Source organism: Notolabrus celidotus, chromosome 12, assembly GCF_009762535.1.
Source record: "Notolabrus celidotus isolate fNotCel1 chromosome 12, fNotCel1.pri, whole genome shotgun sequence".
Lineage (NCBI taxonomy): Eukaryota > Metazoa > Chordata > Actinopteri > Labriformes > Labridae > Notolabrus > Notolabrus celidotus.
Window position 1 is genome coordinate 28,857,123 of NC_048283.1, and position 23,388 is coordinate 28,880,510.

The window sequence follows — 23,388 nt, forward strand, 5'->3', positions numbered from 1 at the left end:
AAGCATGGTAGAGGTAATGTGATGGTATGGGGCTGCTTTGGTGCAGGTAAAGTGGGAGATTTGTACAAGATAAAAGGGATTTTGAATAATGAAGGCTATCACTCAATTTTGCAATGCCATGCCATACCCTGTGGACAGCGCTTGATTGGAGCCAATTTCCTCCTACAACAGGACAATGACCCAAAGCACACCTCCAAATTATGCAAGAACTATTTAGGGAAGAAGCAGGCAGCTGGTATTCTGTCTGTAATGGAGTGGACAGCGCAGTCACCAGATCTCAACCCCATTGAGCTGTTGTGGGAGCAGCTTGATGGTATGGTACGCAAGAAGTGCCCATCAAGCCAATCCAAGTTGTGGGAGGTGCTTCAGGAAGCGTGGGGTGAAATGTCTTCAGATTCCTTCAACAAATTAACAGCTAGAATGCCAAAGGTCTGCAATGCTGTAATTGCTGCAAAGGGTGCATTCTTTGATGAAAGCAAAGTTTGAAGGACAAAATTATTATTTCTAACATTCTCAATGTCTTGACTATATTTTCTATTCATTTTGTAACTCATTTGATAAATAAAAGTGTGAGTTTTCATGAAAAACACAAAATTGTCTGGGTGACCCCAAACTTTTGAACGGTAGTGTACAAAGAGAAAAGGCAGCATTGAATGACTGATGAGGGTTTTAATAAAGGTCCAGGAAACAGATCCTGCCAGGAAAGACTGAGATAAACACATAATTAGTAGGCAAACAGATGAATCAGTCATAAGGTGACTGACAGACGATCACCTGAGCTGGACAGATGGTGGAAAATGTGTCACTTTTGAGCATGTAAGATCATCCTAACAGTATCACGTTAGTAGGTATTGTATTAGTAGTACTGTAACCACCTCCCAGAGGGCAGCTGCGATGTCTCCTGTACCTCCGAAGGATCTTTACCTGAGTACTTTATTTCACTGCCTGTCTAAGCTGTGTATTCCCTGATCCATGTGAAACACCCAGGTTATCAGGAGCCAATAGACACCCTGCACACAATCAGAATTGAGAATTAACCCAGACTGTGGTATATTAGCTTATACTGGCATCTTCTTTCCTGATAACATAATTCACTGATACTCTCTGTGTATGTTTTCTTGGCGTAGCTGGACCAAGATGGGTAGCTTCTGTCTATCTGTACACAAACACTATGAATGTATGTTTTGTATGTATTTGTGTTTATGTGTGTGTGTGTGTGTGTGTGTGTGTGTGTGTGTGTGTGTGTGTGTGTGTGTGTGTGTGTGTGTGTGTGTGTGTGTGTGTGTGTGTGTGTGTGTGTTGATGCACAGTAATCACAGCTTCAGAACCTCCTTGTGATTCAGTCTTTCTTGCATAGGCTGTGAGCCCCGTTCCTATTGGCTGTGCTGGTGGGGGTTGGTGGGGTGGGGTGAGGGGGGGTGAGTGGCAAGATAAAAGGAGCAAATGTCTCTTGTCCTGCTTACACACACAAACACTCTCCCCACGTGCCCGTCTGTCTGTACGGCTGTTTGTGGACGCCACCATCCAAACATCACGGCTGGAGCTCTCACCTGAAATTGTGAGTATGCACACACACACACACACACACACACACACACATGCATGCATACAAACATGCTTAATCCTATTTGAGATAAGGATAAGGATAAGTGCTCTGCTTCTCAACAAGGGAAAGGGTGCAGGGTAAAACACTTGTTGAATGGTAAGCTACTTTAGTGGAGCTAGGGGGGCAATGGTCATTTGTTATTGTGCCATTTGAGTAGGCAGTATGCCAGAAATTTGTATCACAGTTACTTTGAAGCTTTTGTTGAAGGACTGCAAACAGTTTATTCCTTTAGATAAAGAACGTATACAAAGCAAGTTTTTCAGTTATGTATCAGTGAGGTCAAGACAATCTTACTGCAGCGTTGTTTCAAACAGCTTTATGATTCTGCCCTTTGGCACACTGTGCTCTGAGAGAATTAGTTTATTACAGTAGATCTTACATGTAGACTTTCAACTTGTATTACACAGAGAAATTCTGTTTCTACACAGTTTTTTTGTTCAGTCAGTAAAGTGAAAGTGAACTAAGCTATGATCAGACTGGCTTACTGTGTTGGTAAGAGGGTCAAGGGCTCATACATACATTTAGCTTAAAAACTGTGTCAAGGAGCATGGCTAAGGCTCTGTGTGTGTGTGAGATTGGGTTTGTGCTCTTTGAATAAAGATGAACTGAATCACTCATTAGTTTTGAAAAGTGCTAATGTGTTAAAATAAAAAGAATATCTTTGTAAATCATCAATCATATTTATACAATATACAACCAATTTCTGTCAATGTGTAACATCTAACAAGATTTAACGAGGAACATCTCAACAATGTGCACAAACTGTAATTCGAGCAAGAGGACCTGAGCACTCTGAATAAAGTACAATACGTATAATAATAAAGATTGACAGAAGCTTCAAGAAACAAACACGTTTCAGTCCTTCAGGTTTTCATCACAATAATATGGGTGTGACCTCTTCATGAACAACTGCTGCCAGGTGAAACACTGAATCTGTTTATAATGCAGCTCGCATCAGCAGCTTTAATTTTTCTGATGAACTTAAGGATGTCTGTTATAGACAACGAAATGATGTGTTATCTCTATGAAGTGTTTCTGATGAACTGATCTTTTATAGTGTTGGCTTGAGAAAGACTTTTAGATGACACAAAATAAGAGCATTGATTTTTCTTTCTACTGCTTTTTGTTGACTTGTTAATCATCAGTTGTGATCAATTCGAAGAGTTTTTGGAGCTGATTTTGTTTACTTGTTGTCAATTTGTTTTTCTCATGGTTGTATCCTGGTGCCAATTGTTTCACCAGCGATGTGTCACACCCTCATTATTGGTAAAACGCTGATGAAACATGTTGGCTTCTCTAAGGTGATGTCTTCTTGCTTGTAGTTTGTACCCTGAATCAGCATCAAGTGACCTTCATAACCTTTTTGACTTGAGCACACAAGCTCTTTGTTTCACAAACTGTAGTTAATGTTATCTCTCCAAGTAAAGAACATTCAACCTTGAGACTGCCCCCCTTTAAACTGAGTGACAATAAACTGTACTTCTTTCTTGGAATTAATGAATGAATAATGAATTATTAACTGTCAGGGTGACATGTGGCATCATAAAACAGGTTAGCTCTTCAAAGAAAAACTCATTTCAAAGGTTAGTTTAATATTAAACTTAATGCTTTGATTCAGTCTCAAGTGATGTTCCTGTACTGCTTCTTTCAGTGATACCATGGATGCAGCAGAGTTTCGACGCAGAGGAAGGGAGATGGTGGACTATGTAGCCGACTATCTGGAGAACATAGAACAGCGCCCGGTCTACCCAGATGTTGAACCAGGATATCTTCGCTCCCTGATCCCCACTGAGGCCCCATCAGAGCCTGAGAGCTATGAGGAAATTATGAAAGATGTGGAGAGGGTCATAATGCCAGGGGTGAGCTTATACTTGAGATGAATGGTGGTCCACATTATGTTGTCAAAGATTTCTTTTGGTAGTTCTTTAGTAGTTTGCTTAACTAGGTCTTTGTAAGATTTAAAACAATGAATGTGTTGATCTTCTTACATCAATAATGATTTACTGTAAGTCTGAAGGAGTGCCAGTCATAACGCCACACCAAGTTGGCTAAAAGTTAACACCAGCTTAGATAGCCAAAGCTCAATCTGAAGTAACATTTTTAATAAAGTGTTTCATCTTGTTCCAGATCACCCATTGGCAAAGCCCGTATTTCTTTGCCTACTTTCCAGCTGCCTCTTCTTATCCAGCCATGTTAGCTGACATGCTATGTGCAGCTATTGGATGCATTGGATTCTCCTGGGTAAAATACACTTTGCCTAGCCTCCATATCTGGCTTAATCAACTTTGACTTGCCTTTACCTTTCATTCTAATTTAACTATCCCTTTTAACTTTCTTTTTTGTGTGTTTCAGGCTGCTAGCCCAGCCTGCACAGAGCTGGAGACAGTGATGTTAGATTGGCTGGGAAAGATGCTGCAGCTGCCTCAGCATTTTATAGCTGGGACTCATGGCCACGGAGGAGGCGTCATCCAGGTAAGAGTCTTATGTGTGCATTGTATGCCTGTGAACTGCATGTTTCCAGGGAGTCAACGAAGTCAAACCAACTACTGACTCCATTTACACCAGAATGTTTGACTGGGGTCACCGAACTGTATGTAACACAACACAACAGAGTGATAACATTTAAACCTTCTTAGCTTTAATCTTGGAGGACTTGAAAAAAAGATGATTGTCCAAATTCACAATTTAAAGTACTAACAAAATGAAAATATGCCAGACTGAAAGGTTGCTAGCAGGATTTTGCTAGATGGTTTATTATAACTTAAAGCTTCAGTAAGGAACTTTGAAGGGGGGCTTTTTTTGGCAAATCTGTATAGTTTATCTTTGATCTTGTCCTGATCATGTAGGTTGTGTTCTCTGACAAAAAAAATCTCCCTGCTTTCTTTCAACATTCAAATGTATCACAAATTCAGAGTTTTAGTGGTAGAAAATGTATAATAAGGCTGGTTAGGCTGCATGCAGTTTTATCCCTTCACCTACGGCCTGGTAGTGGCTCCAGACATTAAGATTAACTGCAGAAATAGAGAGTCTTTAGGCTGATGGTCTTCTTTGCTTTTGTACCTCATTACCTTTAATTTCAGTGTGTTTCATAACCAGCTAAAACCTCCTCACAGGAGCTTTAAGCACTGCCTCTGACAAGGCAAGTAGCCAATCATTGTGACACATTTTGGGATGGCCAGTCAGATGTTAACCCTTTTGATCTGTCCTGGTTTACACTCCTCTTTAGCACATGTTTAACTCACAGGGTTAACTTTAGGCCCTTGTAGAACTTGTGAAGTATTGCTATTTCAAAAATGTATCAAGTATCCTTCTCAGTTTGACTTTCATGAAAACAAAGGTGAATATGCACATTCATAACTGAGTTCCTCTGAAGTTATATCCAAGAGCAATTTGTGTACTATTGATTTGTGGGCGCTTTCCCTTGCTCACACTAGCTGAAAATTGGCAGGAAATTGCCTTTTAATATGTCATCCACAGGCAGGCAGAGATGACGGTGATGGGGCTGGGATTGTTTCGTGTGGCGAAAGGATAATCATTAGTTTAGTGTTCCATTGACAGAAATGCAGAGGCGGCAGCAGAGGATGCTAGCTTTTTGTCTGTGTGTGTGTGCCGGTGAAATGCTGAGTGTTGTGGAGCATGAGACTGCACTCTGATGACAGATCATGCCTCTTCTATTGTGACCACCTGAGTGTGAGGGTGTGTGTGTTCATCTGGTTTTTGTTTCTGTCTTGCCGCTCTCCTTTTTAAGTGCAGCTTACCCGCTCACTATGGCAACCAGCGAGGCTCCTCTGGCTGCAGCAGGGCTAATGAGTGTTGTGACAGCTATTATTATAAACCGTATGCCAACACAAAGGCGGAATGGGATCCAAAAAGACTGTAGTGACCTTAGGTTTCCCTTTCCCCCGGTGTGAGTCATTAAACTCCAGTGGCAGAAAAAGGCAGTTTGCCTTTAATTAAAATAAATTAAAAATGACAAAATATTATAAATGACTTATTTACCAAGGCATGAGAGGGAAAAATAATGGGACACCCCTTTATGGCGTTTTCTACATAAAGTTTTGAGGTAAGGGTAGTTTTTCATTATATTCTGATCATTGAAACATCTTTTAAAATGATCAAGATCATCCAAACAGTTGTGACTTTTGTTAGGTTACATTCAAAACATCATCACCATGATGGGTAAGGATGGATGGAGCTTGTAGACTTGTATCAGGGTTATGTATCATCAACACCATGGCAGTGCTGAGTGTTGTAAGCAGGGAAGGAAGCAGGAAGTACGCTTCAGTAAGTCTGGAAGCTTGAGGTTGTCTTTTGTTAGTTTAGTCCTTTCTGTGTGAACCCAAATAATCAAAGCTATTTGCTGGTTAAATTAATTTATTGATCATCTCTGTGGGTCCCTCACCTCTAAAAACTCTGGTTTCATTGTATTCTTAATATACAAACATTATGCTGCAACCGTCTATGGTTGCAACACAAATGTCAGAGCCGCAAGCAGATGAGTCTGGCAAGCCATTTATCTTTATTGATTGGATGATCTGTAAGTTTCATTGATTTTCTTGTGGTAATGTCCCCGGATACCTGAGGAGCCACGTTTTACCTCATGATGTAGCCTCAAACTATTTTTAGAGAATCAGACTGGCTGAATGATGATTCGTGACACATAACTGCAGTGATTTTCTTCTCTAAGGAGGTCTTACAGCCTGTCATACAAAGGAAACTTATAACAATAAGTAACAGAAGTTTTATGTTAACCTTTATATCACAAGATGTTTGACTCATGCTGTTCCTACTGGATTTATTGGGAAAAAAAACACTTTTCTTAAGATTCAATTTGGCCTCAGCTTTTCACCAAAAACTGTACCAAAATACATTTTAGGCAAGTAAAGATGAGGAGAAAATCACTCCTCACATTTTATTCAGGTCTAGTTTTGGTTCTTCAGAAGATCATTCTTAAAAAAATATCACTGTTAGCAACTGCAACTGGAGTGTAACATTTATTGTCTTACAACAGGTTATGTTCAACATTGTATTAAATTATACTAAACAAGTGTTCCTCTGATTCTCCCCCAGGGTACAGCGAGTGAGGCCACCCTGATGTCCCTGCTAGCTGCTCGCTGTAAAGCAGTCCGACAAGTCCAGGCATCACACCCGGACAAATCTGAGGGAGCTATCCTCTCTGAGCTGGTGGCGTACACCTCTGATCAGGTAAGAAAAAAAAAATATTTCAAACATTACCTCCCTAAAGTAGGATTCAAATGATTTAACACACATTTATGTGTTCTGCTTTCAGTTTATTTACTATTTTGAGACATCAGTAAAGGGTTTTGAATAAAATAGTTCCCTTAATATCTTAATGAAACTTGACTTGATGATAAATCTACATTAATTTGACACGAATACTTAATGCACAACAAGACCTTAAGGCACTTATTGTTTGATGACACTGGTTATTAAACAGTAATGGTCTTAACAGAAAATTACATTTCTCTCTGCAGTTATAAACATGTTGACATTTGCCAAGTGTCTCAATCATTCAAGAGCAGTCCATGTAAACTCAGCTCATTGAAGGTAACCTCAGTACCAGTTAGAGAGTTTTCCAGAGATTGAGAAAGACAGAGGGTCATGTCGGCCGTAGCTCTGATCAAGTTTAATAGCAGACTGACGTTGTGATTGGGTTAGAGAGTCGCCTGAGGGCAACACAGACCTTTACAGGGAGGGCAGTTCATGGGTCCACTGAACAACACAGTTCTTTTGTCCGGGTGTACATATCTTCAGTTTGTGTGTATTTCCTTATTTGTGTATACAATCAGTAATTAAACACTGTGGCTAAACTGGAACTGAAGGCACAGGATCATCTCAAATGCAGCAGTGAAATACAAGGAATTTGTGTTAATGGGATATAATGTAAATCATTTTATTCTTTATTGACAGAAGGTCCCTTAGATAGTTTAATTGAGCGTTCAGTAACTTTAACGAACTATAAAAGTGTATTTAATTTGTGTCATCAAAGACACATATCATACGGTTTGAGAAGAACAGGTTCCCATCCTAAGTGACTTATTCCAACAAATAATTTTAACATAAATAATAGTTTAAAATCATTGAATATGAAATTAGCTTTCAATCTAGTTAGCATACCAAGAGATGCAGGGAAATAAAGATTCAGTTACAATCCATGTCCCGTTTGTTGAACCTTTTCCTCCTCAGGCTCATTCCTCAGTGGAGCGTGCGGCTCTCATCGGAGGAGTGACGATGAGGAAGGTTCCAACTGACAGCAACTACGCTGTTGTAGGAGACGCCCTTAAAAAGATGGTGGATGAAGACAAAGCTGCCGGACTCATCCCTTTTTATGTAAGAGCAGACAAAGATCAAAGTAAACCACAAAGACAAACACATACTGCAACATTTCAAACATAAGATTTGTTCATTTTTACCACATCTGTCATTGGATTACTGTTACAACTAAAAACCACACACACACAAAACCTCTCATAATGATGTGATTTGCCTGAGCTTGCTGCTGTGCTCACCCTGAGGCTGCTGTTGAAGGGTAACATTGTTTCTGTTGGACCTAATGTTTGTCTATCTGGTTAAGGACAATAATGTCTGCCTCATCTGGACCCACAGATCACTATCAGTGCACAATAACAGGAGGCTGCAGAGCAACAGCAGCAGAGTGATAACCAATGTTTGAATTAGAAAAATGGATCTGTGTAAGCAATCTGTTATACTGCTAAATCCATGTTTCTGGTATGACATTATTTAAATCCAGTCTGCTGTGGCGGTAAATAAAAAAAAAAAATAGCAGTGTTACAAAGTACGTCAGGGTGTTGGTGATTTCTGTCTTTGTGTCTTTCAGTTCTGTGCGACTCTCGGCACCACCCCATCGTGTGCTTTTGATCACATCACCGAGCTGGGGCCTCTATGTAAGTCAACAGGAAACAGACTGTTAGCCTAGTTAGCTTTATTAACTCAATAACAAACACTTTGAATCAAAAAGGACCAGGATGTTTGAAAAAAAAAAAAAAGATCAGACCACCGAGAATCAGGTTCCATGAATGAAACTGCTATTCCATGAAAAAAAAGAGCATACATGAAGGCTTAGAACAAGGAAAAAGTATACTTATAATTAAATCTAGTTTAAAAAACTTTACTTGTTTTATAAATATATTCAATTCAAAAATGTAACCTTTTGGTTCATGGCTGATTTTGGCGACCCCTGTAGACATGATGGTACCTCTTTTCTCTTTGCTAATTTTTTAATTGCATGCATTCATGTGCTTATTATTGTCATAACAAAAAACATGTAAATACATGTTCAACTATATCACATGTCAAGAATCTTTGCAGTGGAAAAAGTAAAAAATAAAGAAAAGAAAAAGTTGTTTTTACTGTAAATTATCTTGCAGCTACACTGTGCCAGCGTTTCTAGGAATGAATAACAACAATAAAGACATAATCAGTCTTGTTGCTGATGGTCTTGTTCACTTCTGTAGGTCACAGAGAGACATCGCTATTTCTTTCAGTCTATTTCATAACCAGTTAAAAATTCCTCAATGGAGCTTTAAGTATAAAATATTTTGAATTCAAGACAAAAAATGACAAAAGTTACAAAAAATTACAAAAGTAATAATTCTACTGATGCTAATAACCTCTCTGTTTCTTCCAGGTAATAAGGAAAACATGTGGCTGCACATTGATGCAGCGTACGCTGGGAGTGCGTTTATCTGTCCAGAGTTCAGGCCTTTGTTGAACGGCGTTGAGGTGTGTATAAACAGTAAAACGACTTTCACATGGTGCATGGACACAGAGAGATAAATAGCAACAGTGTGCTGATGTTTTTGCTTGTTGGCAAAATTCCCACCAAGAATTCTGCTAAGGAAACTTCCACAGTGTTTGGTTTGAGAGTAATCACAAACTCCACATGTTTAGAAACCACATGTTGCTGCTGACTGCTCAATTGGGTGTGAAATGTTTCTAATAACATCTACGGAAAAGAAACACTGAACACATACTGATTGTATCCAGCTGCTTCATTTCTTTTTGAAAATGGCACAATGTTAATGTCAAGGAGGAAGCATGCAGGAGTGAGTAATAGGCAGAATCTGCAGTAGCGAAGGAACATCAATGCCCCTTTTGAGGCTTGCCGAGGCTGCTGCTGCTCCCTCCACTGTGCACAGACGCAGAGATAAGGAGCCAGTAATTTCCTGAGGCAGAGTTAGACCTTTATATATATCGCTGTTATTAGACACACAAGTTCAAACAATGTTGGCGACCAGCAGAGAAAAATGATTTGACAGTAAAAAGACAAACTGTTGTTTCATCTTTTAACTTCTTATACATATCTATGGATATGTAAAGAAACACATTTTATTCCCCTTACTCTAAATTTCTAAGTCTTCAATATTTTTGATGCAACCCGAAATTAAGATTGAGGGTTCAGGTAATGAAAAGTGTTAGGACTTTACAAACTCGCTTTACTTGTATCATGTAGTTAAAGATTAAAACTTTCAGATATTATGGCTTCAATTGAAATGATGAGGAGGCAGCCAGCCTTTTTGGAAGATTACGTTGACCTGCTAGTGTCAGTTGCTAGGATATGAGTGTTGGGCAAGCATGTGACCAGCCCCCTTTAAATCAGTCAACATGGCAACTGTCAGCCAGGAGCCTGTCTCATATTGTCTCTGTACGCCGTGTTATTGCAGTGACAGTGGTGGGGAAAGGATATTATAAAAGATAGCAAACAATAAGATGAGAGCAGATAAGAAGAGACGAACGATGCCAGGTTATTTCTCTCTGTGCCCTGTGAGCTGTTGGCTGCAGGCTCCTCTTTTGCATTTCAAATAAATTGTGCCTGCTTTAGTCATGATGATGATGTTGATGATGTTGATGATGATGATGATGATGATGATGGTGGTGGTGAAAAGGTTGTGTCTGTGTCAGGAATGGTAATAAAGATGCATTTTGATGGCTGCTTCTGCAAAACATATTTTCTAAATTGTGCTTCTTTGACATTAGAAATATATGTTTTTATACAGCCATTTATTAAACTTTGTATTTTACATGTAATGCTACAGTCTCATTAAAAGCTATTATAAATAGTTTTTTTTAGTGGGGTAATTGGTGAAATATATTGCACAATAATTATCCCAGCAAATAAACATCACTATCGTTTTTTGTTTCTTGTTAAGTTTGCAGATTCTTTCAACTTTAATCCGCACAAATGGCTTTTAATCAACTTTGACTGCTCTGCATTGTGGTAAGATGATTTGTGTACTTTATCAAGTAACGGTAAGATGGTGTGCATTATTGTTGTGGATATACAGTCTATGTTTATATTATGTGTATGATAAAACAAGCTTTACCAAAGCCAAACCAGAATATTTACCAGTTCCCCTCAGAGTGACTCAGAGTCCCAGAAAGCTACAATGGGTAGTTAGTGTCCTCTCCAAACTGGGATCCATCTACACCTAAATCATTTGCAGGGTAAAAATAGCCCCACGCCTTCCAGCTGCCTCTTCCGTCAGCAGCAAACAAAACGAGACATGCTCGGCACAAATGGAAACAAAGGTGTTTGAAACCTGGACACGTGCTGTGGAGACGAGGGTCTTTACGCCTTTTTCCATCACCTCTGGCTCCGTCTGTCAATACTGACAGGAAATCTGTTCCCTTTGAGATGTTTCTGTTTTAGTTTACAATTATGACCAATACTGTAAGTCACTTTGTCCAACACCAATCTTTAATATGTGTGGAAGCTTTATAATGAAGTGTTAATGTACAAAATCATATGGAAACTATTTCAAATGGCCTGATTTAAAAACGTTTTTAAACTATTTTGATATATTTATTTATAATGTTACTACTTTTTCAAAAACATGGTGAGAAGATTTTTTTTTTTCTACTTGTCAACAACAGGGTGAGGAAGAGAGCAGACATCATCGGGGCCTTCAAGATCGAACCACTCTACCTGAAACATGAAAACCAGGAGTCAGGTAGGGTCGTTCTTAGTGATTTCACTAATTGATCACTGATCAGGTTAGAGGAATTGTCAATCTAAATATTTCTAAAGATTGACCTTATTACTTGTTAATGTTGCAATGGAGAAAGTAGGCTTGTTTTAAGGTGTACCGGAAACTCTCACTTCAAAAGTTGGAATAGTGGAAAAGTGTGTGTGAGTGTGTTTCCGGCCTCTTTGATCTTCAGTTAGTTGTTTTACTTTATGTGTGATCCAAGTCATTATTTCACCCCGTTAACAATCATCCTATCTTGGAAGTAAGAGGGACTTGATAAAACTACAAACTTTGCCAGAAATTAAACAAATCAGCCCTCACTTTATTAACCCCTGTAAAATGATTCAGTGTCTGTGTGCATCAGTCTGCAGCTTCTGAGCTTGCTGGTGCGAATGCTCTCTGCCTATTCATGGAGTCAGATCTGCACTATAATTTGTCTGAAGGACAAGCAGACAGAGACAAAAGACAACCAGTGTTTGCCTGCCACATCACTGCAGCACCTCACAAAAGCCTTCGCTCACACAGTCCGGACTCTCCAATCTAATTAGTGGTTATTAGCACCAGCTAACACTGGGCTCCATTCTGTAGAGATGAGCTATCTGAAGCTATTAGTGTCCGTGGACTGACAGTGCTGTGATCAGGGAGATACAGTGGGTGGGCTCATAACAGCAACACCTGGACAAATGGACTGCATCCAAAAACTGACAACCCCATGAGCTAAAAACATCCACTGTCAGAAATCTGTTTATTCAAATGTGTGACTGCATGTTCTGTCTAAAGTGATGAGAGAGTTCCAGCTGATCCTGAACCTTTCTTTCTTTCAACAGGTCTGGTCACAGACTATAGGGTAAGATTTTACTTCATTGATTTATTAAAGCAAATCAGGTAACCACAGCTGATATCAACAGCTATAGCTCACGTCTCCTCTTCCATCTCTATCTTACAGCATTGGCAGATTCCACTTGGAAGAAGATTTCGCTCACTAAAGATGTGGTTTGTCTTCCGTCTTTACGGGCTAACAGGCATGCAGGCTCATATACGCAAGGTAGGAGATCCACGAAATAATCCCCTCTCTCAGGTTTCTTGGTTCATGTATGTTGGCTTGATTGTTTTAAAAGTCCTTCCTCCAGAACTTCTGCATATTTAATTATTTAACACACAACCCAACCCAGATGAATCCCTTACTGAAAATATTCAAAACTCTAGTTAGATCCATACTCTATCACAAATAATATACAACAGACAAAGTATTTTAATTAGATCAAAGTTTTTATTGTCACCCCTTGAGGCACCCCAGAAGTAAGAGGAGCAGCCTCCGAGGTAGATGGAGGAACTCCCATGTGTCAGGTAGAACTGAAACCACATGAGTGCTGCACCCTTAATTCCAACATGAAAAGAGGACTGTGTGATCCACAGTGTCAAATGCAGCCATTTCATCCAAAAGTACCAGATAGCAGGGTCTTCTGAATGATATAATTAAAAACTGCAGTTTCAGTGTAACGTCAAGGTTGAAAAAACAGACTGCCGTTATCCATACTGTATGAATATGATTGAAAATAGATTTCCAATGAGGTATAGTTATTGGATAATATATTATTATTGCAAATATGTGTGTAAGATGTTGATTCATGTCACATAGGCATTTCTAGTGCTCAATAGTATAGTGTTAGTAACTTAATCCAAGCCCTGACCTCCTTATGATAAATGACTTGGAGATTAGCACAATGCAAACAGTGGTGAGATACCTGACTCCCTGTTTTCATCCCCTTTGTATTCCCCTGCTTATCAATGAATCACTTTTAATATAAAAAAAAAAAAAAAACACACTTCTGACAATCACCTATGCCTGATCTTGATAGTAAATGCCACCCCCTTCCTTCCTCTCTCCGCCCCTCCCTCGCACGCCTTACTCCAGCTAATCCTCCTTACTACTAAAGTCTCTTCAATGCTCTCATCTCTGCCTCCATCAGCACATCCTGTCAGTCATGTGTGTCTGGTTTGTATCTTCTTTTTATAGCATCATTTTCCAACATTTTTCCTCCCCCCCTTTCTCCTCTTGCAGTCTCCTTTGCTTCGCCCCTTGCATGCTTGTCTCTCCTCCTCGTATTCCTCGTCCTCCCTCCAGTCTGCTCTGTCAATCAAACCAGTCTGTTTTGTGTTTACTCTCCATTTCAAATGAAGCGGCAGAAGCTAGATTGATCCCTGCAGCCATAACTCTTGACGTATTACTGTGCTGTACATCCTCTGTCTTCTACATTCGATTGAACAGCTGGAGCCTTTGCTTTCAGTCCAGTGTAGCTAAATCCAGCAGAGTCAGAGTCAATGTTTGAATGGATATAAATCATCTGTGATTATTTGTGAAAAGATCTCCTGCTACATTGTGGAGAAAAAAATACAACTTTGTCTTTTTTTAAATCTTTAGACACACTTATAATTAATCCCCCATATGACAAAGAGATTATAAAATGAAACACTTTTATGATACAGGACAGAGTGTGACTTCTTCCCCCAGAGAGCAGTGATTAACAAATAATACAATGAGGCCAATACAGTATTTGAGCTGTCTATGAATGACAGAACACTGTAGTGGTGAACCAGTTGGTCATTTAGGCCAAGTGTCAGCATAAAATCGAGGTGCTGATTATCATGTTGACAGCTCCACATGTCTTAGTGGGCTCTTTAATCACATGGATACACTGAAGTTGAGGGGGCATGTTTGATCACACATTGGTATTTGAAAATAATGAAAAGAAACATGAATGAATGGCTTTTACTAAGACCAGTACTGATATAGTATTTCATGGTTACTTAGTCCTGATTTAAATCTCTCTGATCTGACTAAGCCTCCTCTGCGATGCTTTCTACTGAGAGATGCGCACTATCAATTAGCATGCCCTTTGATTCAGTTACTGATAGTTACAGATAGTTACATTTACACTGCTGGGTTTTAATAGATCGGTAGAGATTAAAAACAGGGGGGATAAGTCCTCTGATATATTAAGCAGGCAACACGGTGACATGTAATTATATACCACTGCCATCTAGTGAAAATAAAAGGTAGTGCAGTCTTTGGTGCTTGTAAAACTCCTTTGGTGTCCCTGAGGTCCCACAGGTGGTGTTTCTTTTTAAGTTATTAACCTTTGCAAATGCAGCAGCAAAAATTATTCCACTTGTCATCAATTACCATTATTTGTCATTAAATGTCTTTATATGCAGTATTTATTCATTCATTTTAGATTGTGTAAATACTGTTTAAAGTGTATTTTCAGGAGCATTACAGTGGGACTGGTATTTTGTGTGTAACATTAGCCCCCTCTGCTGGGCAGAGTTAAGAGTTAAGGGGTGCACCCCGTATTGAATAAACAATTTACTATCATGTGGATACAAGATTTTTTTTAAATATAACCTTTGACCTTTGAGGCAGGATTCCAAGGGTCCCTTTCAAAACAAAACATACTTGCAGAGACTGTATATAAATAAGGGCTTGAAATAAAAAAAAAATTGCAACATTGGTGCTGTTACACATTTTATGATAACCTTACAACCAGTAATGGATTGTGCACTGTGTCCTTTAACTTTACTTTTGAATTTACCTTGCCATTTCTTTAATCATCTGAGAAAATATTTAAACTTTATTGTATATCTCTTGAGACTACATTAGATGAATGTTGGTGTATACAAGGAGGCAACGCAAATATCTTCATCCACATGCACATTATACAACTGAGCACCTCATTTAACACTCATTCGAATCTGTCTTTTCTTTACAGCAAGTAGCCCTGGCCAAGGAGTTTGAGAGTCTAGTCCGAGCAGACAACAGGTTCGAGATCTGTGCTGAGGTCATCATGGGGCTGGTCTGCTTCAGGCTCAAGGTAAGAACATTCAACAGTCTAGACCACCATGAATGGAAAAGGTGACTGTGCTACTTTTCCCTGATAAGTAAACATGGCTAAAAGCTAACATGATGAGCTCAACCGAAGTGTCTATAATGCATGTTAAGAAACCAAGGCTGTTGTAAAAGTCTCCGCTGTACTTCTTCCTTGTACCCTCCTCTCAGGGCGCCAACGAGCTGAATCAGAACTTGCTGAAAAGGATCACTAAAAACAGAGAGATCCACCTCGTGCCTTGCCAGCTTTCCGGCAGCTTTGTGCTGCGCTTCGCCATCTGCGCACGCACAACGGAGTCACGCCACATCCAGCAAGCATGGCGGCACATCACGCAGCTAACCTTTGAGCTTCTGCAGGAACCTAACCACTGACCAAAAAGCTGAATAAGAGGATGTTTACTTTGATGCCGAAATGATGACCAAAGTTAGAAGTAAGATTTATGGTTACCGATGTTAAATGTCTTAAAGGGATTGAACAATGATTTCACAGCTCACAGGTGTCTCTAAGTTTGCAGTCTTTGATTTTGAAAATGGATGTTGCTGAAAATAATTTACAACATATCAATAAATACCCAAATGAGAATAAGAAGAAATATTGTGGATTCCAAATATTACATTTTCACTCTCTACATGATGTCTCTATGTCTAATGTTATTTGCAGATTAGTCTTTCTGTTTATGCTGCTTCTTTGTTTTCTATGTCTTTTAATTTTGTTTGGGGTTGGCCAGTACTTAGAAATAATTGTTTTTTTTATTTCTGCAATGAATGTTTTGCACATTGTGTGTGTAATAATTTTTGAGCCTATGTGTGGCTTTTTTTTACTGTGGATATGTTTAGTAACCTGGTTGCATTGAAGGAAGTGAAATGACTGATGATTTTATCTCAGTATATATGACAATAAAATGTTCATTCCACAGATGGCTTTGTATAATTAGTAAAGTTAAAGAACACTGTTTTAGTAATCAGTATAAAGCCCCTGTACAAATGCGTTAAAATATGTATGACCTGATTAGTAAAAGTATTCCATTCAGTTTATAATGGCAGCCAAAACTCTACATTCTCAGTATAATTCTAATAATAGAGAATAAGATAACAGTATGTATTTATAACACAGTTTATCACATAAATGTGTATAACTTTATTTTTCTGTATCATGACAAAAAAATAAGAACAACCTGGAGTTTAACAAAAGGAGTAGACATAAGATGTGCAAATGATCAGTGCATTTAACATAACATTGTCAATTCAGTGCCTCTGATGTTAAACAGTCTGTGTGAACATACAGTCTGGTTTCCTTCTCAGTTGCCACATTTAGCTCTTATCATAGAAAATGTTAATTCAAAGTCACAATTCGTAACACAGATTTCAATGATGAACAAATGTAATTATAACAGCCTCCCTTTGATGGTTGTCCACATCCATCAAATTTACTTTTGGTGTTTGTGATCCCTTCTTTTGTGCACCAGGACTTGTAACTCTGCACTGTGACATCTCCAAACCTCATTGTAAGCTCTTCTGATTGTGTCAAAGTCTGCCGCTGTAATGAATCAAGGTGTTTTGCTTGACTGTGTTCTGCATGCAATGGTAAAGGTTTATTTTAATAAAGTGTGATGTTTACATGTAGCATATATGCTTTTTGGATCTCTCTCTTTGAATATTTATAGGAGATGTTAAAAAGAAAAGGATATGAAAGATGTCAAACTGTTGCTTTCAATCCCAGGTTATGTTTCAACTCTGGTTATGTCCAACTACATTACTGACAGAGATGCAAGAATGCAGCCGGATTTAGTCCTGCTGCCTGTCTGTTGGAGTGTTCTCAATTGTATTTGACAGGCGTACACACACATAAGTAACCATCATGCTGTGCCGCTCAGCTTCCTCTGAGCATCCTAATCCCCTGAGGACAAAGGCCTGTGTTCTATAAATACAGATGAGCATTCAGTATTAGAGGCTAACTCTTAGCCCATGATTACTTCATCCCTTCTACTCACTTCAAAATTTTAATTAAGAGAAATCTACAAGTAACATTGACCTACAGGAAAGGCTGGAGATAAAGTCCCTCTTTATTTCAGTAACAAATGTAAGCGTTCGCAGCAAACTCACATTATTGTTTTGAGTTTTTCACTGCCTCTCTCATCTTCTTCATCATCCTCCTCCCTTGAAGCCTTTCTGGATCCTTCAGGTTCTGCTTACTCTGAGTCTTTTATCACTGGCAGAGAGGGCTTTGTATATGTCCTTTTTATGTCCCGTCCTGATCACCCACCCCTCTTGGTCCCACTGTGGATCCTCCTCAGAAAGGTCAAAACCCTAGGTCTTCCAACAGAGTAGAGTCCATGTCCGTGAGTGTCCAGTTGATCGAACAACCTGAGTTGCTTTTAACTCAGGCCATGTCCCCTTCCTCTCCTGGCTTCTACCTCCTCCTCCACAGGCTGGAAGACTTCATCATGAGGCTCAGTCTTAATCTCTTCCACTTCATAAATGTTGCCAAGATTGTCTGTAATAACCTTCAGAGAAGATCCACAAAAATGGTTTAAAGTACAGGTACAACTCTCACAAGATGACTCTCAATATTCGCGTCCCTCGGGGACATATTTTCCATGCAAATTACCTCTAAGCCTTTGGGAGCATCAGTGAATTCTTTTTGCTTGGAGAGATGTGATCGATCCAACAGCAGGTATGGACTAAACTTGAGTGGTGTCAACAGGATGTAGCACTCCTTCAAAAACGCCTTAAATAGAAATGAAAGACAGTTTTTGATCATTTGTCAACTCAAAAACTGAGCTTGTGTGTCCAGGTCCATAATCTTTAAATATTTTTCCCTTGAAAAGCAAATGAGAACAACTTTATAAATCATAAGAAAATGCCAGAACAAGCTGACATATTAACTCGGTTTCCCAAAGAAGTTGAGGAGTACTTTAGTTCCAATCCAAATCAGTCTGCCTTACTGTTTAACCATCCTCCTCTTTGAAACTATCAGAGGACCAATCCCCGGATTGGTTGAAAAACAGCACAAGAACTTTTAAACTAGAGTACCATTTGACCATTATTTGAATGTTTATTTTAAATCACTTAATTTTGTGGAACAACGACACAATAACATTTACTCTTACCTTTCTGCCCTCTCTAACAACTTTCCGCCTGAAGGAATATGGTGGTGTTTGCAGTATGGTCTCGTCGTGCAGTGGTGTATGTCTCTTGGGAGCCTGTGTTACTCTCATCAGCTCCTGATAATAATAATGATAAGTCCATTAAATAGAACTTAAAAAATGATTCACATACAGAATTAAGGAAATGCGTAAAAATCTGAAAAAAATATTATTAAAGTGATTAAAAATGAAAAGGAGACAGTAAAAAGAGACTTAATCCAATAGAAGAGGTAGTTTGTAATGACACTTACCTTGGAGGCAGCAGTCCACAGTAACTGTGCAAGGATATGCATTCCCACTGAATCAGACAGGCAGATCTGTGAATAACAAAAAAAATGTATTTACAAAACAGATGTGTTAATCATGTATGAGTCATATCCTTTTTATTTACAGTCTATGATCATATCCTTCTGAGAACAGCATGTTACGCTTACACCATCTCTGGCCCATAGTTCAGGAAGGTCCAAAGGGAAGCGGTCCACATTGGACCAGTATTTCACACCTAAGAGATGAGACAATGACACAATATTTGTGAGGAAGTATGATTTCTCACTTTTACTAAGATAACAATGCTGTTTTAATATTTTTAATACTTAAATCTAAATCTTTAAAAAAACATACCCATACGAGCTGCTGTGCATTGGTACTTCTGACGCAGAGACTCCTGCAAAGTCTCATCCATGCTGAGTCGTGGAGGGAAATCCACTACCACAACCTATGAAACAATAGTTTTGGTTGTTATGGTTCTAAAAGGTGGTTTCATTTATACATTACTCTGCAACATCTTTTATCAACATTAATTAGTAACAAAATAGGAATGAATTCAAAACAAAATAATCTTACATTTGACCATCGGCTGCAGGCACTGGATAGTAGATTGGCAAAAGCCGCACCAGCTTCATCAATGGTTCTCGAGGCGGTCAGGTTGTTGCTGGGGGCAAGAAGACACACAACTTCAGGTGTCCGAGGAACTGCAGCATTCATCAACTCAATCCTCAGCTCTTCTGCAGCAGCCCCTTGAGTCGACATGAATCCAAACGAAATCATTTCGCCAGGCATCTTCACGAAGCCATCAGCCAAGCTTCGAAGATGGGAATCTCCAATAAGCAGCACAAACTGGGACAACAAAAAGGATTTGTTTTAAATGACCTTATCACATGAGAATAACCATTTATTCCTCTAATGAAGTATTTTGTTACTAACTAAACAACAATAACAGGGTTTAAATGATACCTTCTTGGCTGGAGACTCAGCTGGAATAACAATCTTGTGGGCTTTTCCAGTCAATAAAGACATTGGCCATTTCCCCGCTCTCTGGCAGTGACCTGTACCAAAGTCTGTAAATACAATAGACACCTCAATTACACTTTGGGAAGCTTCAGAATCACACACACACACACACACACACACACACACACACACACATATATATATATGTAAAAATATGTTATAAATATATTTTTAATATTGTGTCATGTTTAAATTACGTGTCTAAAAGGCATCTGCGTATTGTGTACATAACAGAGAGCAGTACGTATTAAAATTGTAATTTCCGACAGTTACAAGCAGTATTTATGTGTATTCCTACATTTACACAAGCGCTATACACAGTCAGGAGCAGGTGTAGATTTTGTGGTCAGTTACTCACACGGTTTACACACATTCGTGCTGCTCACGTTTCATGAATGAGACCCACTGTTTACTTACTCATTTGCAACTTTTTAAATGGGACAACTGTATATTACCGATGACAATAATCTGAACATCTACACAGAAATAACAAGGCTACTATAAAAACAGCTGAATACATACGAGCTGGGCTGGCAATGCTGTGAAGTTTCTGCTCTGAGGCCATGGCACGTAGCTTCGCCATTCTCCTCTTTGCTGCCGCGGAAGCTCGGTGATTCTTCAAACGCGGCATCTGCAATCATGAGAGCACAGCTGATGAAGACATCCCAAGACCTCTCTACTCCACCAACCCCATAATAAGTTATTGTTTAAGGAAACGTCGACTTGCACAGTATCCTGTATCTGTATCCACTGCTGTATCTGACTCACCTTGAAAATAAAAGAAAAAAAGGATGATGATAGATATATAAAATATCCTGATGGGTCTTCAGAGTCAAAGCCTGGATACTTCTGTAAATCCTCAAGATCTGCTTGTCTTCGAGAAACGAATCCTCTCCAGCTTTAAAAAGGGCCAATAGGTTGCTGTGTTGATTTAGGTAGTGACTATTGTAAGGACTTGCTCACAGCTTTTAAACAAAATATTTGGGCCTTTTTGGGCTTGGTTAAGTACTGAGCCAATCAGAAGTGCCAGAAGCGAAAAGAGGCGGGCCAAGGACAGATAGACCAAAGGTATGGATAGGATGGGTTGACATAATAGTTCTTGAATAATAGTTAAAAGTAGTCAACTCAAGCAATTTGGTTTCATCTATAGGGTGCATAGTTTCAAATTATTAACTTCAAGCTCTTGCACCTGAACACATTCAGCAAAAAACAAAATACAAGTTTACATAAAATAACCCTGATACAAATATTTGCCAAGCATTTTCTTTTATAACATTCTCATTCAAAGAGATGCAGACTTATAGAATATCATGTTGAACTTTAGTGAATATAAACCAACAATCTGTGAGACTACTTGTTGTTGATGAAACCTGAAAAGATAATAAATTAGTGGGTTTGCTTAGTTAGGAAACACTACAGACATGCCTTCAATGATTGACATTTTTAATTTTTCTGTGCTTTGGGTCTGCCTCCAATTTAAGAAGTATATTGAGCTGACCAACAACATTCTAGTTTTCTTTTGTCTGTGTTTGGGAGGGGTTACATCATACTGAAGGTGTGTGGGTGCTTCGTGAATTTGAATGGACTGAGACTACTCCTGAACGAGATACTTAACATGTTGTAGAAGATCCAGTTCTCTTCTTTTATCAGAAGTCATGTGTTAACGACTCTGAATGAAACTTAGTCAATGACTGTCATCTTCATAGTCATCATGACCCAAAGAGGCTTACATTTGACCCAACATTCAGTGTGGAACTGAAGATGCCTTTCAGAGGAGAGGTGGAATGTCTTACCAAAGATATTGAATCAAATTAAGTTTTGGATCAAACTTTGAATTACCATTACCTAGTGGACTGAAAAGTTTACAGCCTCATATAAGTTTAAAAAAGCACTTCTCATTACTCTATATGTGATAGTTGACACCATTTGACTGGGAGTTGTGTTCCATAAACTTCTGTGTCCAACAGCAAGATCGATTTTATCAGATCTTCTCAATAGAGCCCTCATAATAATTACAACTCAAATTGGTATTGTAATTAAGATTCCACACATCACACATCCAAAATGTCCCTGTTGTTTCAGTTCCTTCTTTCATATGTCTTCTGGTCCCTTGATTACTACTCTACCAGTCCTCATTACAGGCTGACCAAAGATATCTCATTACCCAGCCTGTATACAAACATCTTTATTCTTGGTGTGCACATTGCTTCCGAGGATTTCTGACTAGTACTGGCTGTGTACTACATGTAACAACATCTCTCCTATTCTTTATATGTTTCGGCTATGGGCAGGGTGGCAAGACGGAAGCTGTTTCTTATGAAGAAAAACATCCAAGCCTAGCAAAATGTTACAAAAACATACATGAAGTCTTCAAAAAGCATGTGGCAAATGTTTTATGGTCTGATGAAACCAAGGTTGAACTTTTTGGCCATAATTCCAAAAGGTATGTTTGTTATAAAAATAACACTGCACATCACATAAAGAACACCAGACCCACAGAGAAGCATGGTAGGAGCAGCATCATGCTTTGGGGCTGTTTTTCCTCACTGGAACCAGGGCCTTAGTCAAGGTGGAGGAAAGTATGAACAGTTACAAACACCAGTCAGTTTTGGCACAGAACCTCCAGGCCTCCGTAAGAAAGATGAAGATGAAGAGGAATTTCACCTTTCAACACGACAACGAACCGAAGCAAACATCCAAATCAACAAAAACATGGCTTCACCAGAAGAAGATTAAAGTTTTGGAATGGCCCAGCCAGAGTCCAGACTTGAATCCAGTTGAATATCTGGGGGGTGGTCTGAAGAGGACTGTGCTCAGGAGATGCCCTCACTATCTGATGGATTTGGAGCTTTTTTGTAAAGAAGAATGGGCAAATATTACCACGTCAGGATATGCCATGCTAAAAGAAAGTAATAAAATCAAAAGGTTCTTCAAACAATTATTAGTCACCAAAGAAATCTGACACGATGGACGGCGAAAAGTTTACCTTGGAAGTTGAACAACACAAGATCATTTATGACACCACAGATATTTTCTATAAGGACAACAGCAGAAAGGAAAGGGTGTGGACCGAAATTGTAGGAGTAATGGGAATGCTCAGTGAGTTTAACAATTCAATTACTAATTAATAAAGCAGACTCTATGAGTGTCTTTTAATGACTCTGAAATTTACTGTGAACTACTTATATGTAGCCACTCAGTACTTGATCATCCTGAAAAGCCTTTTGCATTACATGTACTAAGTTTGCATAAAACTGGAAAGTTACCCTACTGTTTCATTTATAAATAAACTTAAACATTTTTACAGAGGCTTTCAGAGTACTATTTCCAATCATTTCAAGTCCGACTATTGGTAATTCTATCAATTGTTACCTTCAATATTTTAAACTCTCTGTAAAAACAGATTTACCCCTCAGAACGAATAAAATTGAAACTGTATCAGATTGTAAA

At 38.9% G+C, this 23,388-nt stretch overlaps 2 protein-coding genes across 2 annotated transcripts; one reads left to right on the forward strand and one right to left on the reverse strand.

Annotated features, from left to right (window-relative positions):
• Positions 1-1,496: 1,496 nt before the first annotated feature.
• Positions 1,497-17,130, forward strand: ddc (dopa decarboxylase). Its single transcript, XM_034698733.1, has 14 exons — positions 1,497-1,558; positions 3,258-3,465; positions 3,734-3,847; positions 3,959-4,078; positions 6,677-6,811; positions 7,814-7,957; positions 8,466-8,532; positions 9,276-9,370; positions 10,798-10,865; positions 11,522-11,598; positions 12,444-12,463; positions 12,563-12,661; positions 15,387-15,488; positions 15,674-17,130. The coding sequence occupies exons 2-14, from the start codon at positions 3,265-3,267 to the stop codon at positions 15,872-15,874; spliced, it is 1,443 nt and encodes a 480-aa protein (XP_034554624.1). The 5' UTR covers positions 1,497-1,558; positions 3,258-3,264; the 3' UTR covers positions 15,875-17,130.
• Positions 17,131-17,547: 417 nt separating this feature from the next.
• Positions 17,548-20,973, reverse strand: LOC117823525. Its single transcript, XM_034698734.1, has 10 exons — positions 20,707-20,973; positions 20,461-20,569; positions 19,882-19,985; positions 19,492-19,764; positions 19,270-19,363; positions 19,083-19,150; positions 18,900-18,965; positions 18,613-18,726; positions 18,111-18,230; positions 17,548-18,006 (listed from the first exon to the last, which is right to left on the reverse strand). The coding sequence occupies exons 2-10, from the start codon at positions 20,567-20,569 to the stop codon at positions 17,878-17,880; spliced, it is 1,077 nt and encodes a 358-aa protein (XP_034554625.1). The 5' UTR covers positions 20,707-20,973; the 3' UTR covers positions 17,548-17,877.
• Positions 20,974-23,388: the final 2,415 nt, after the last annotated feature.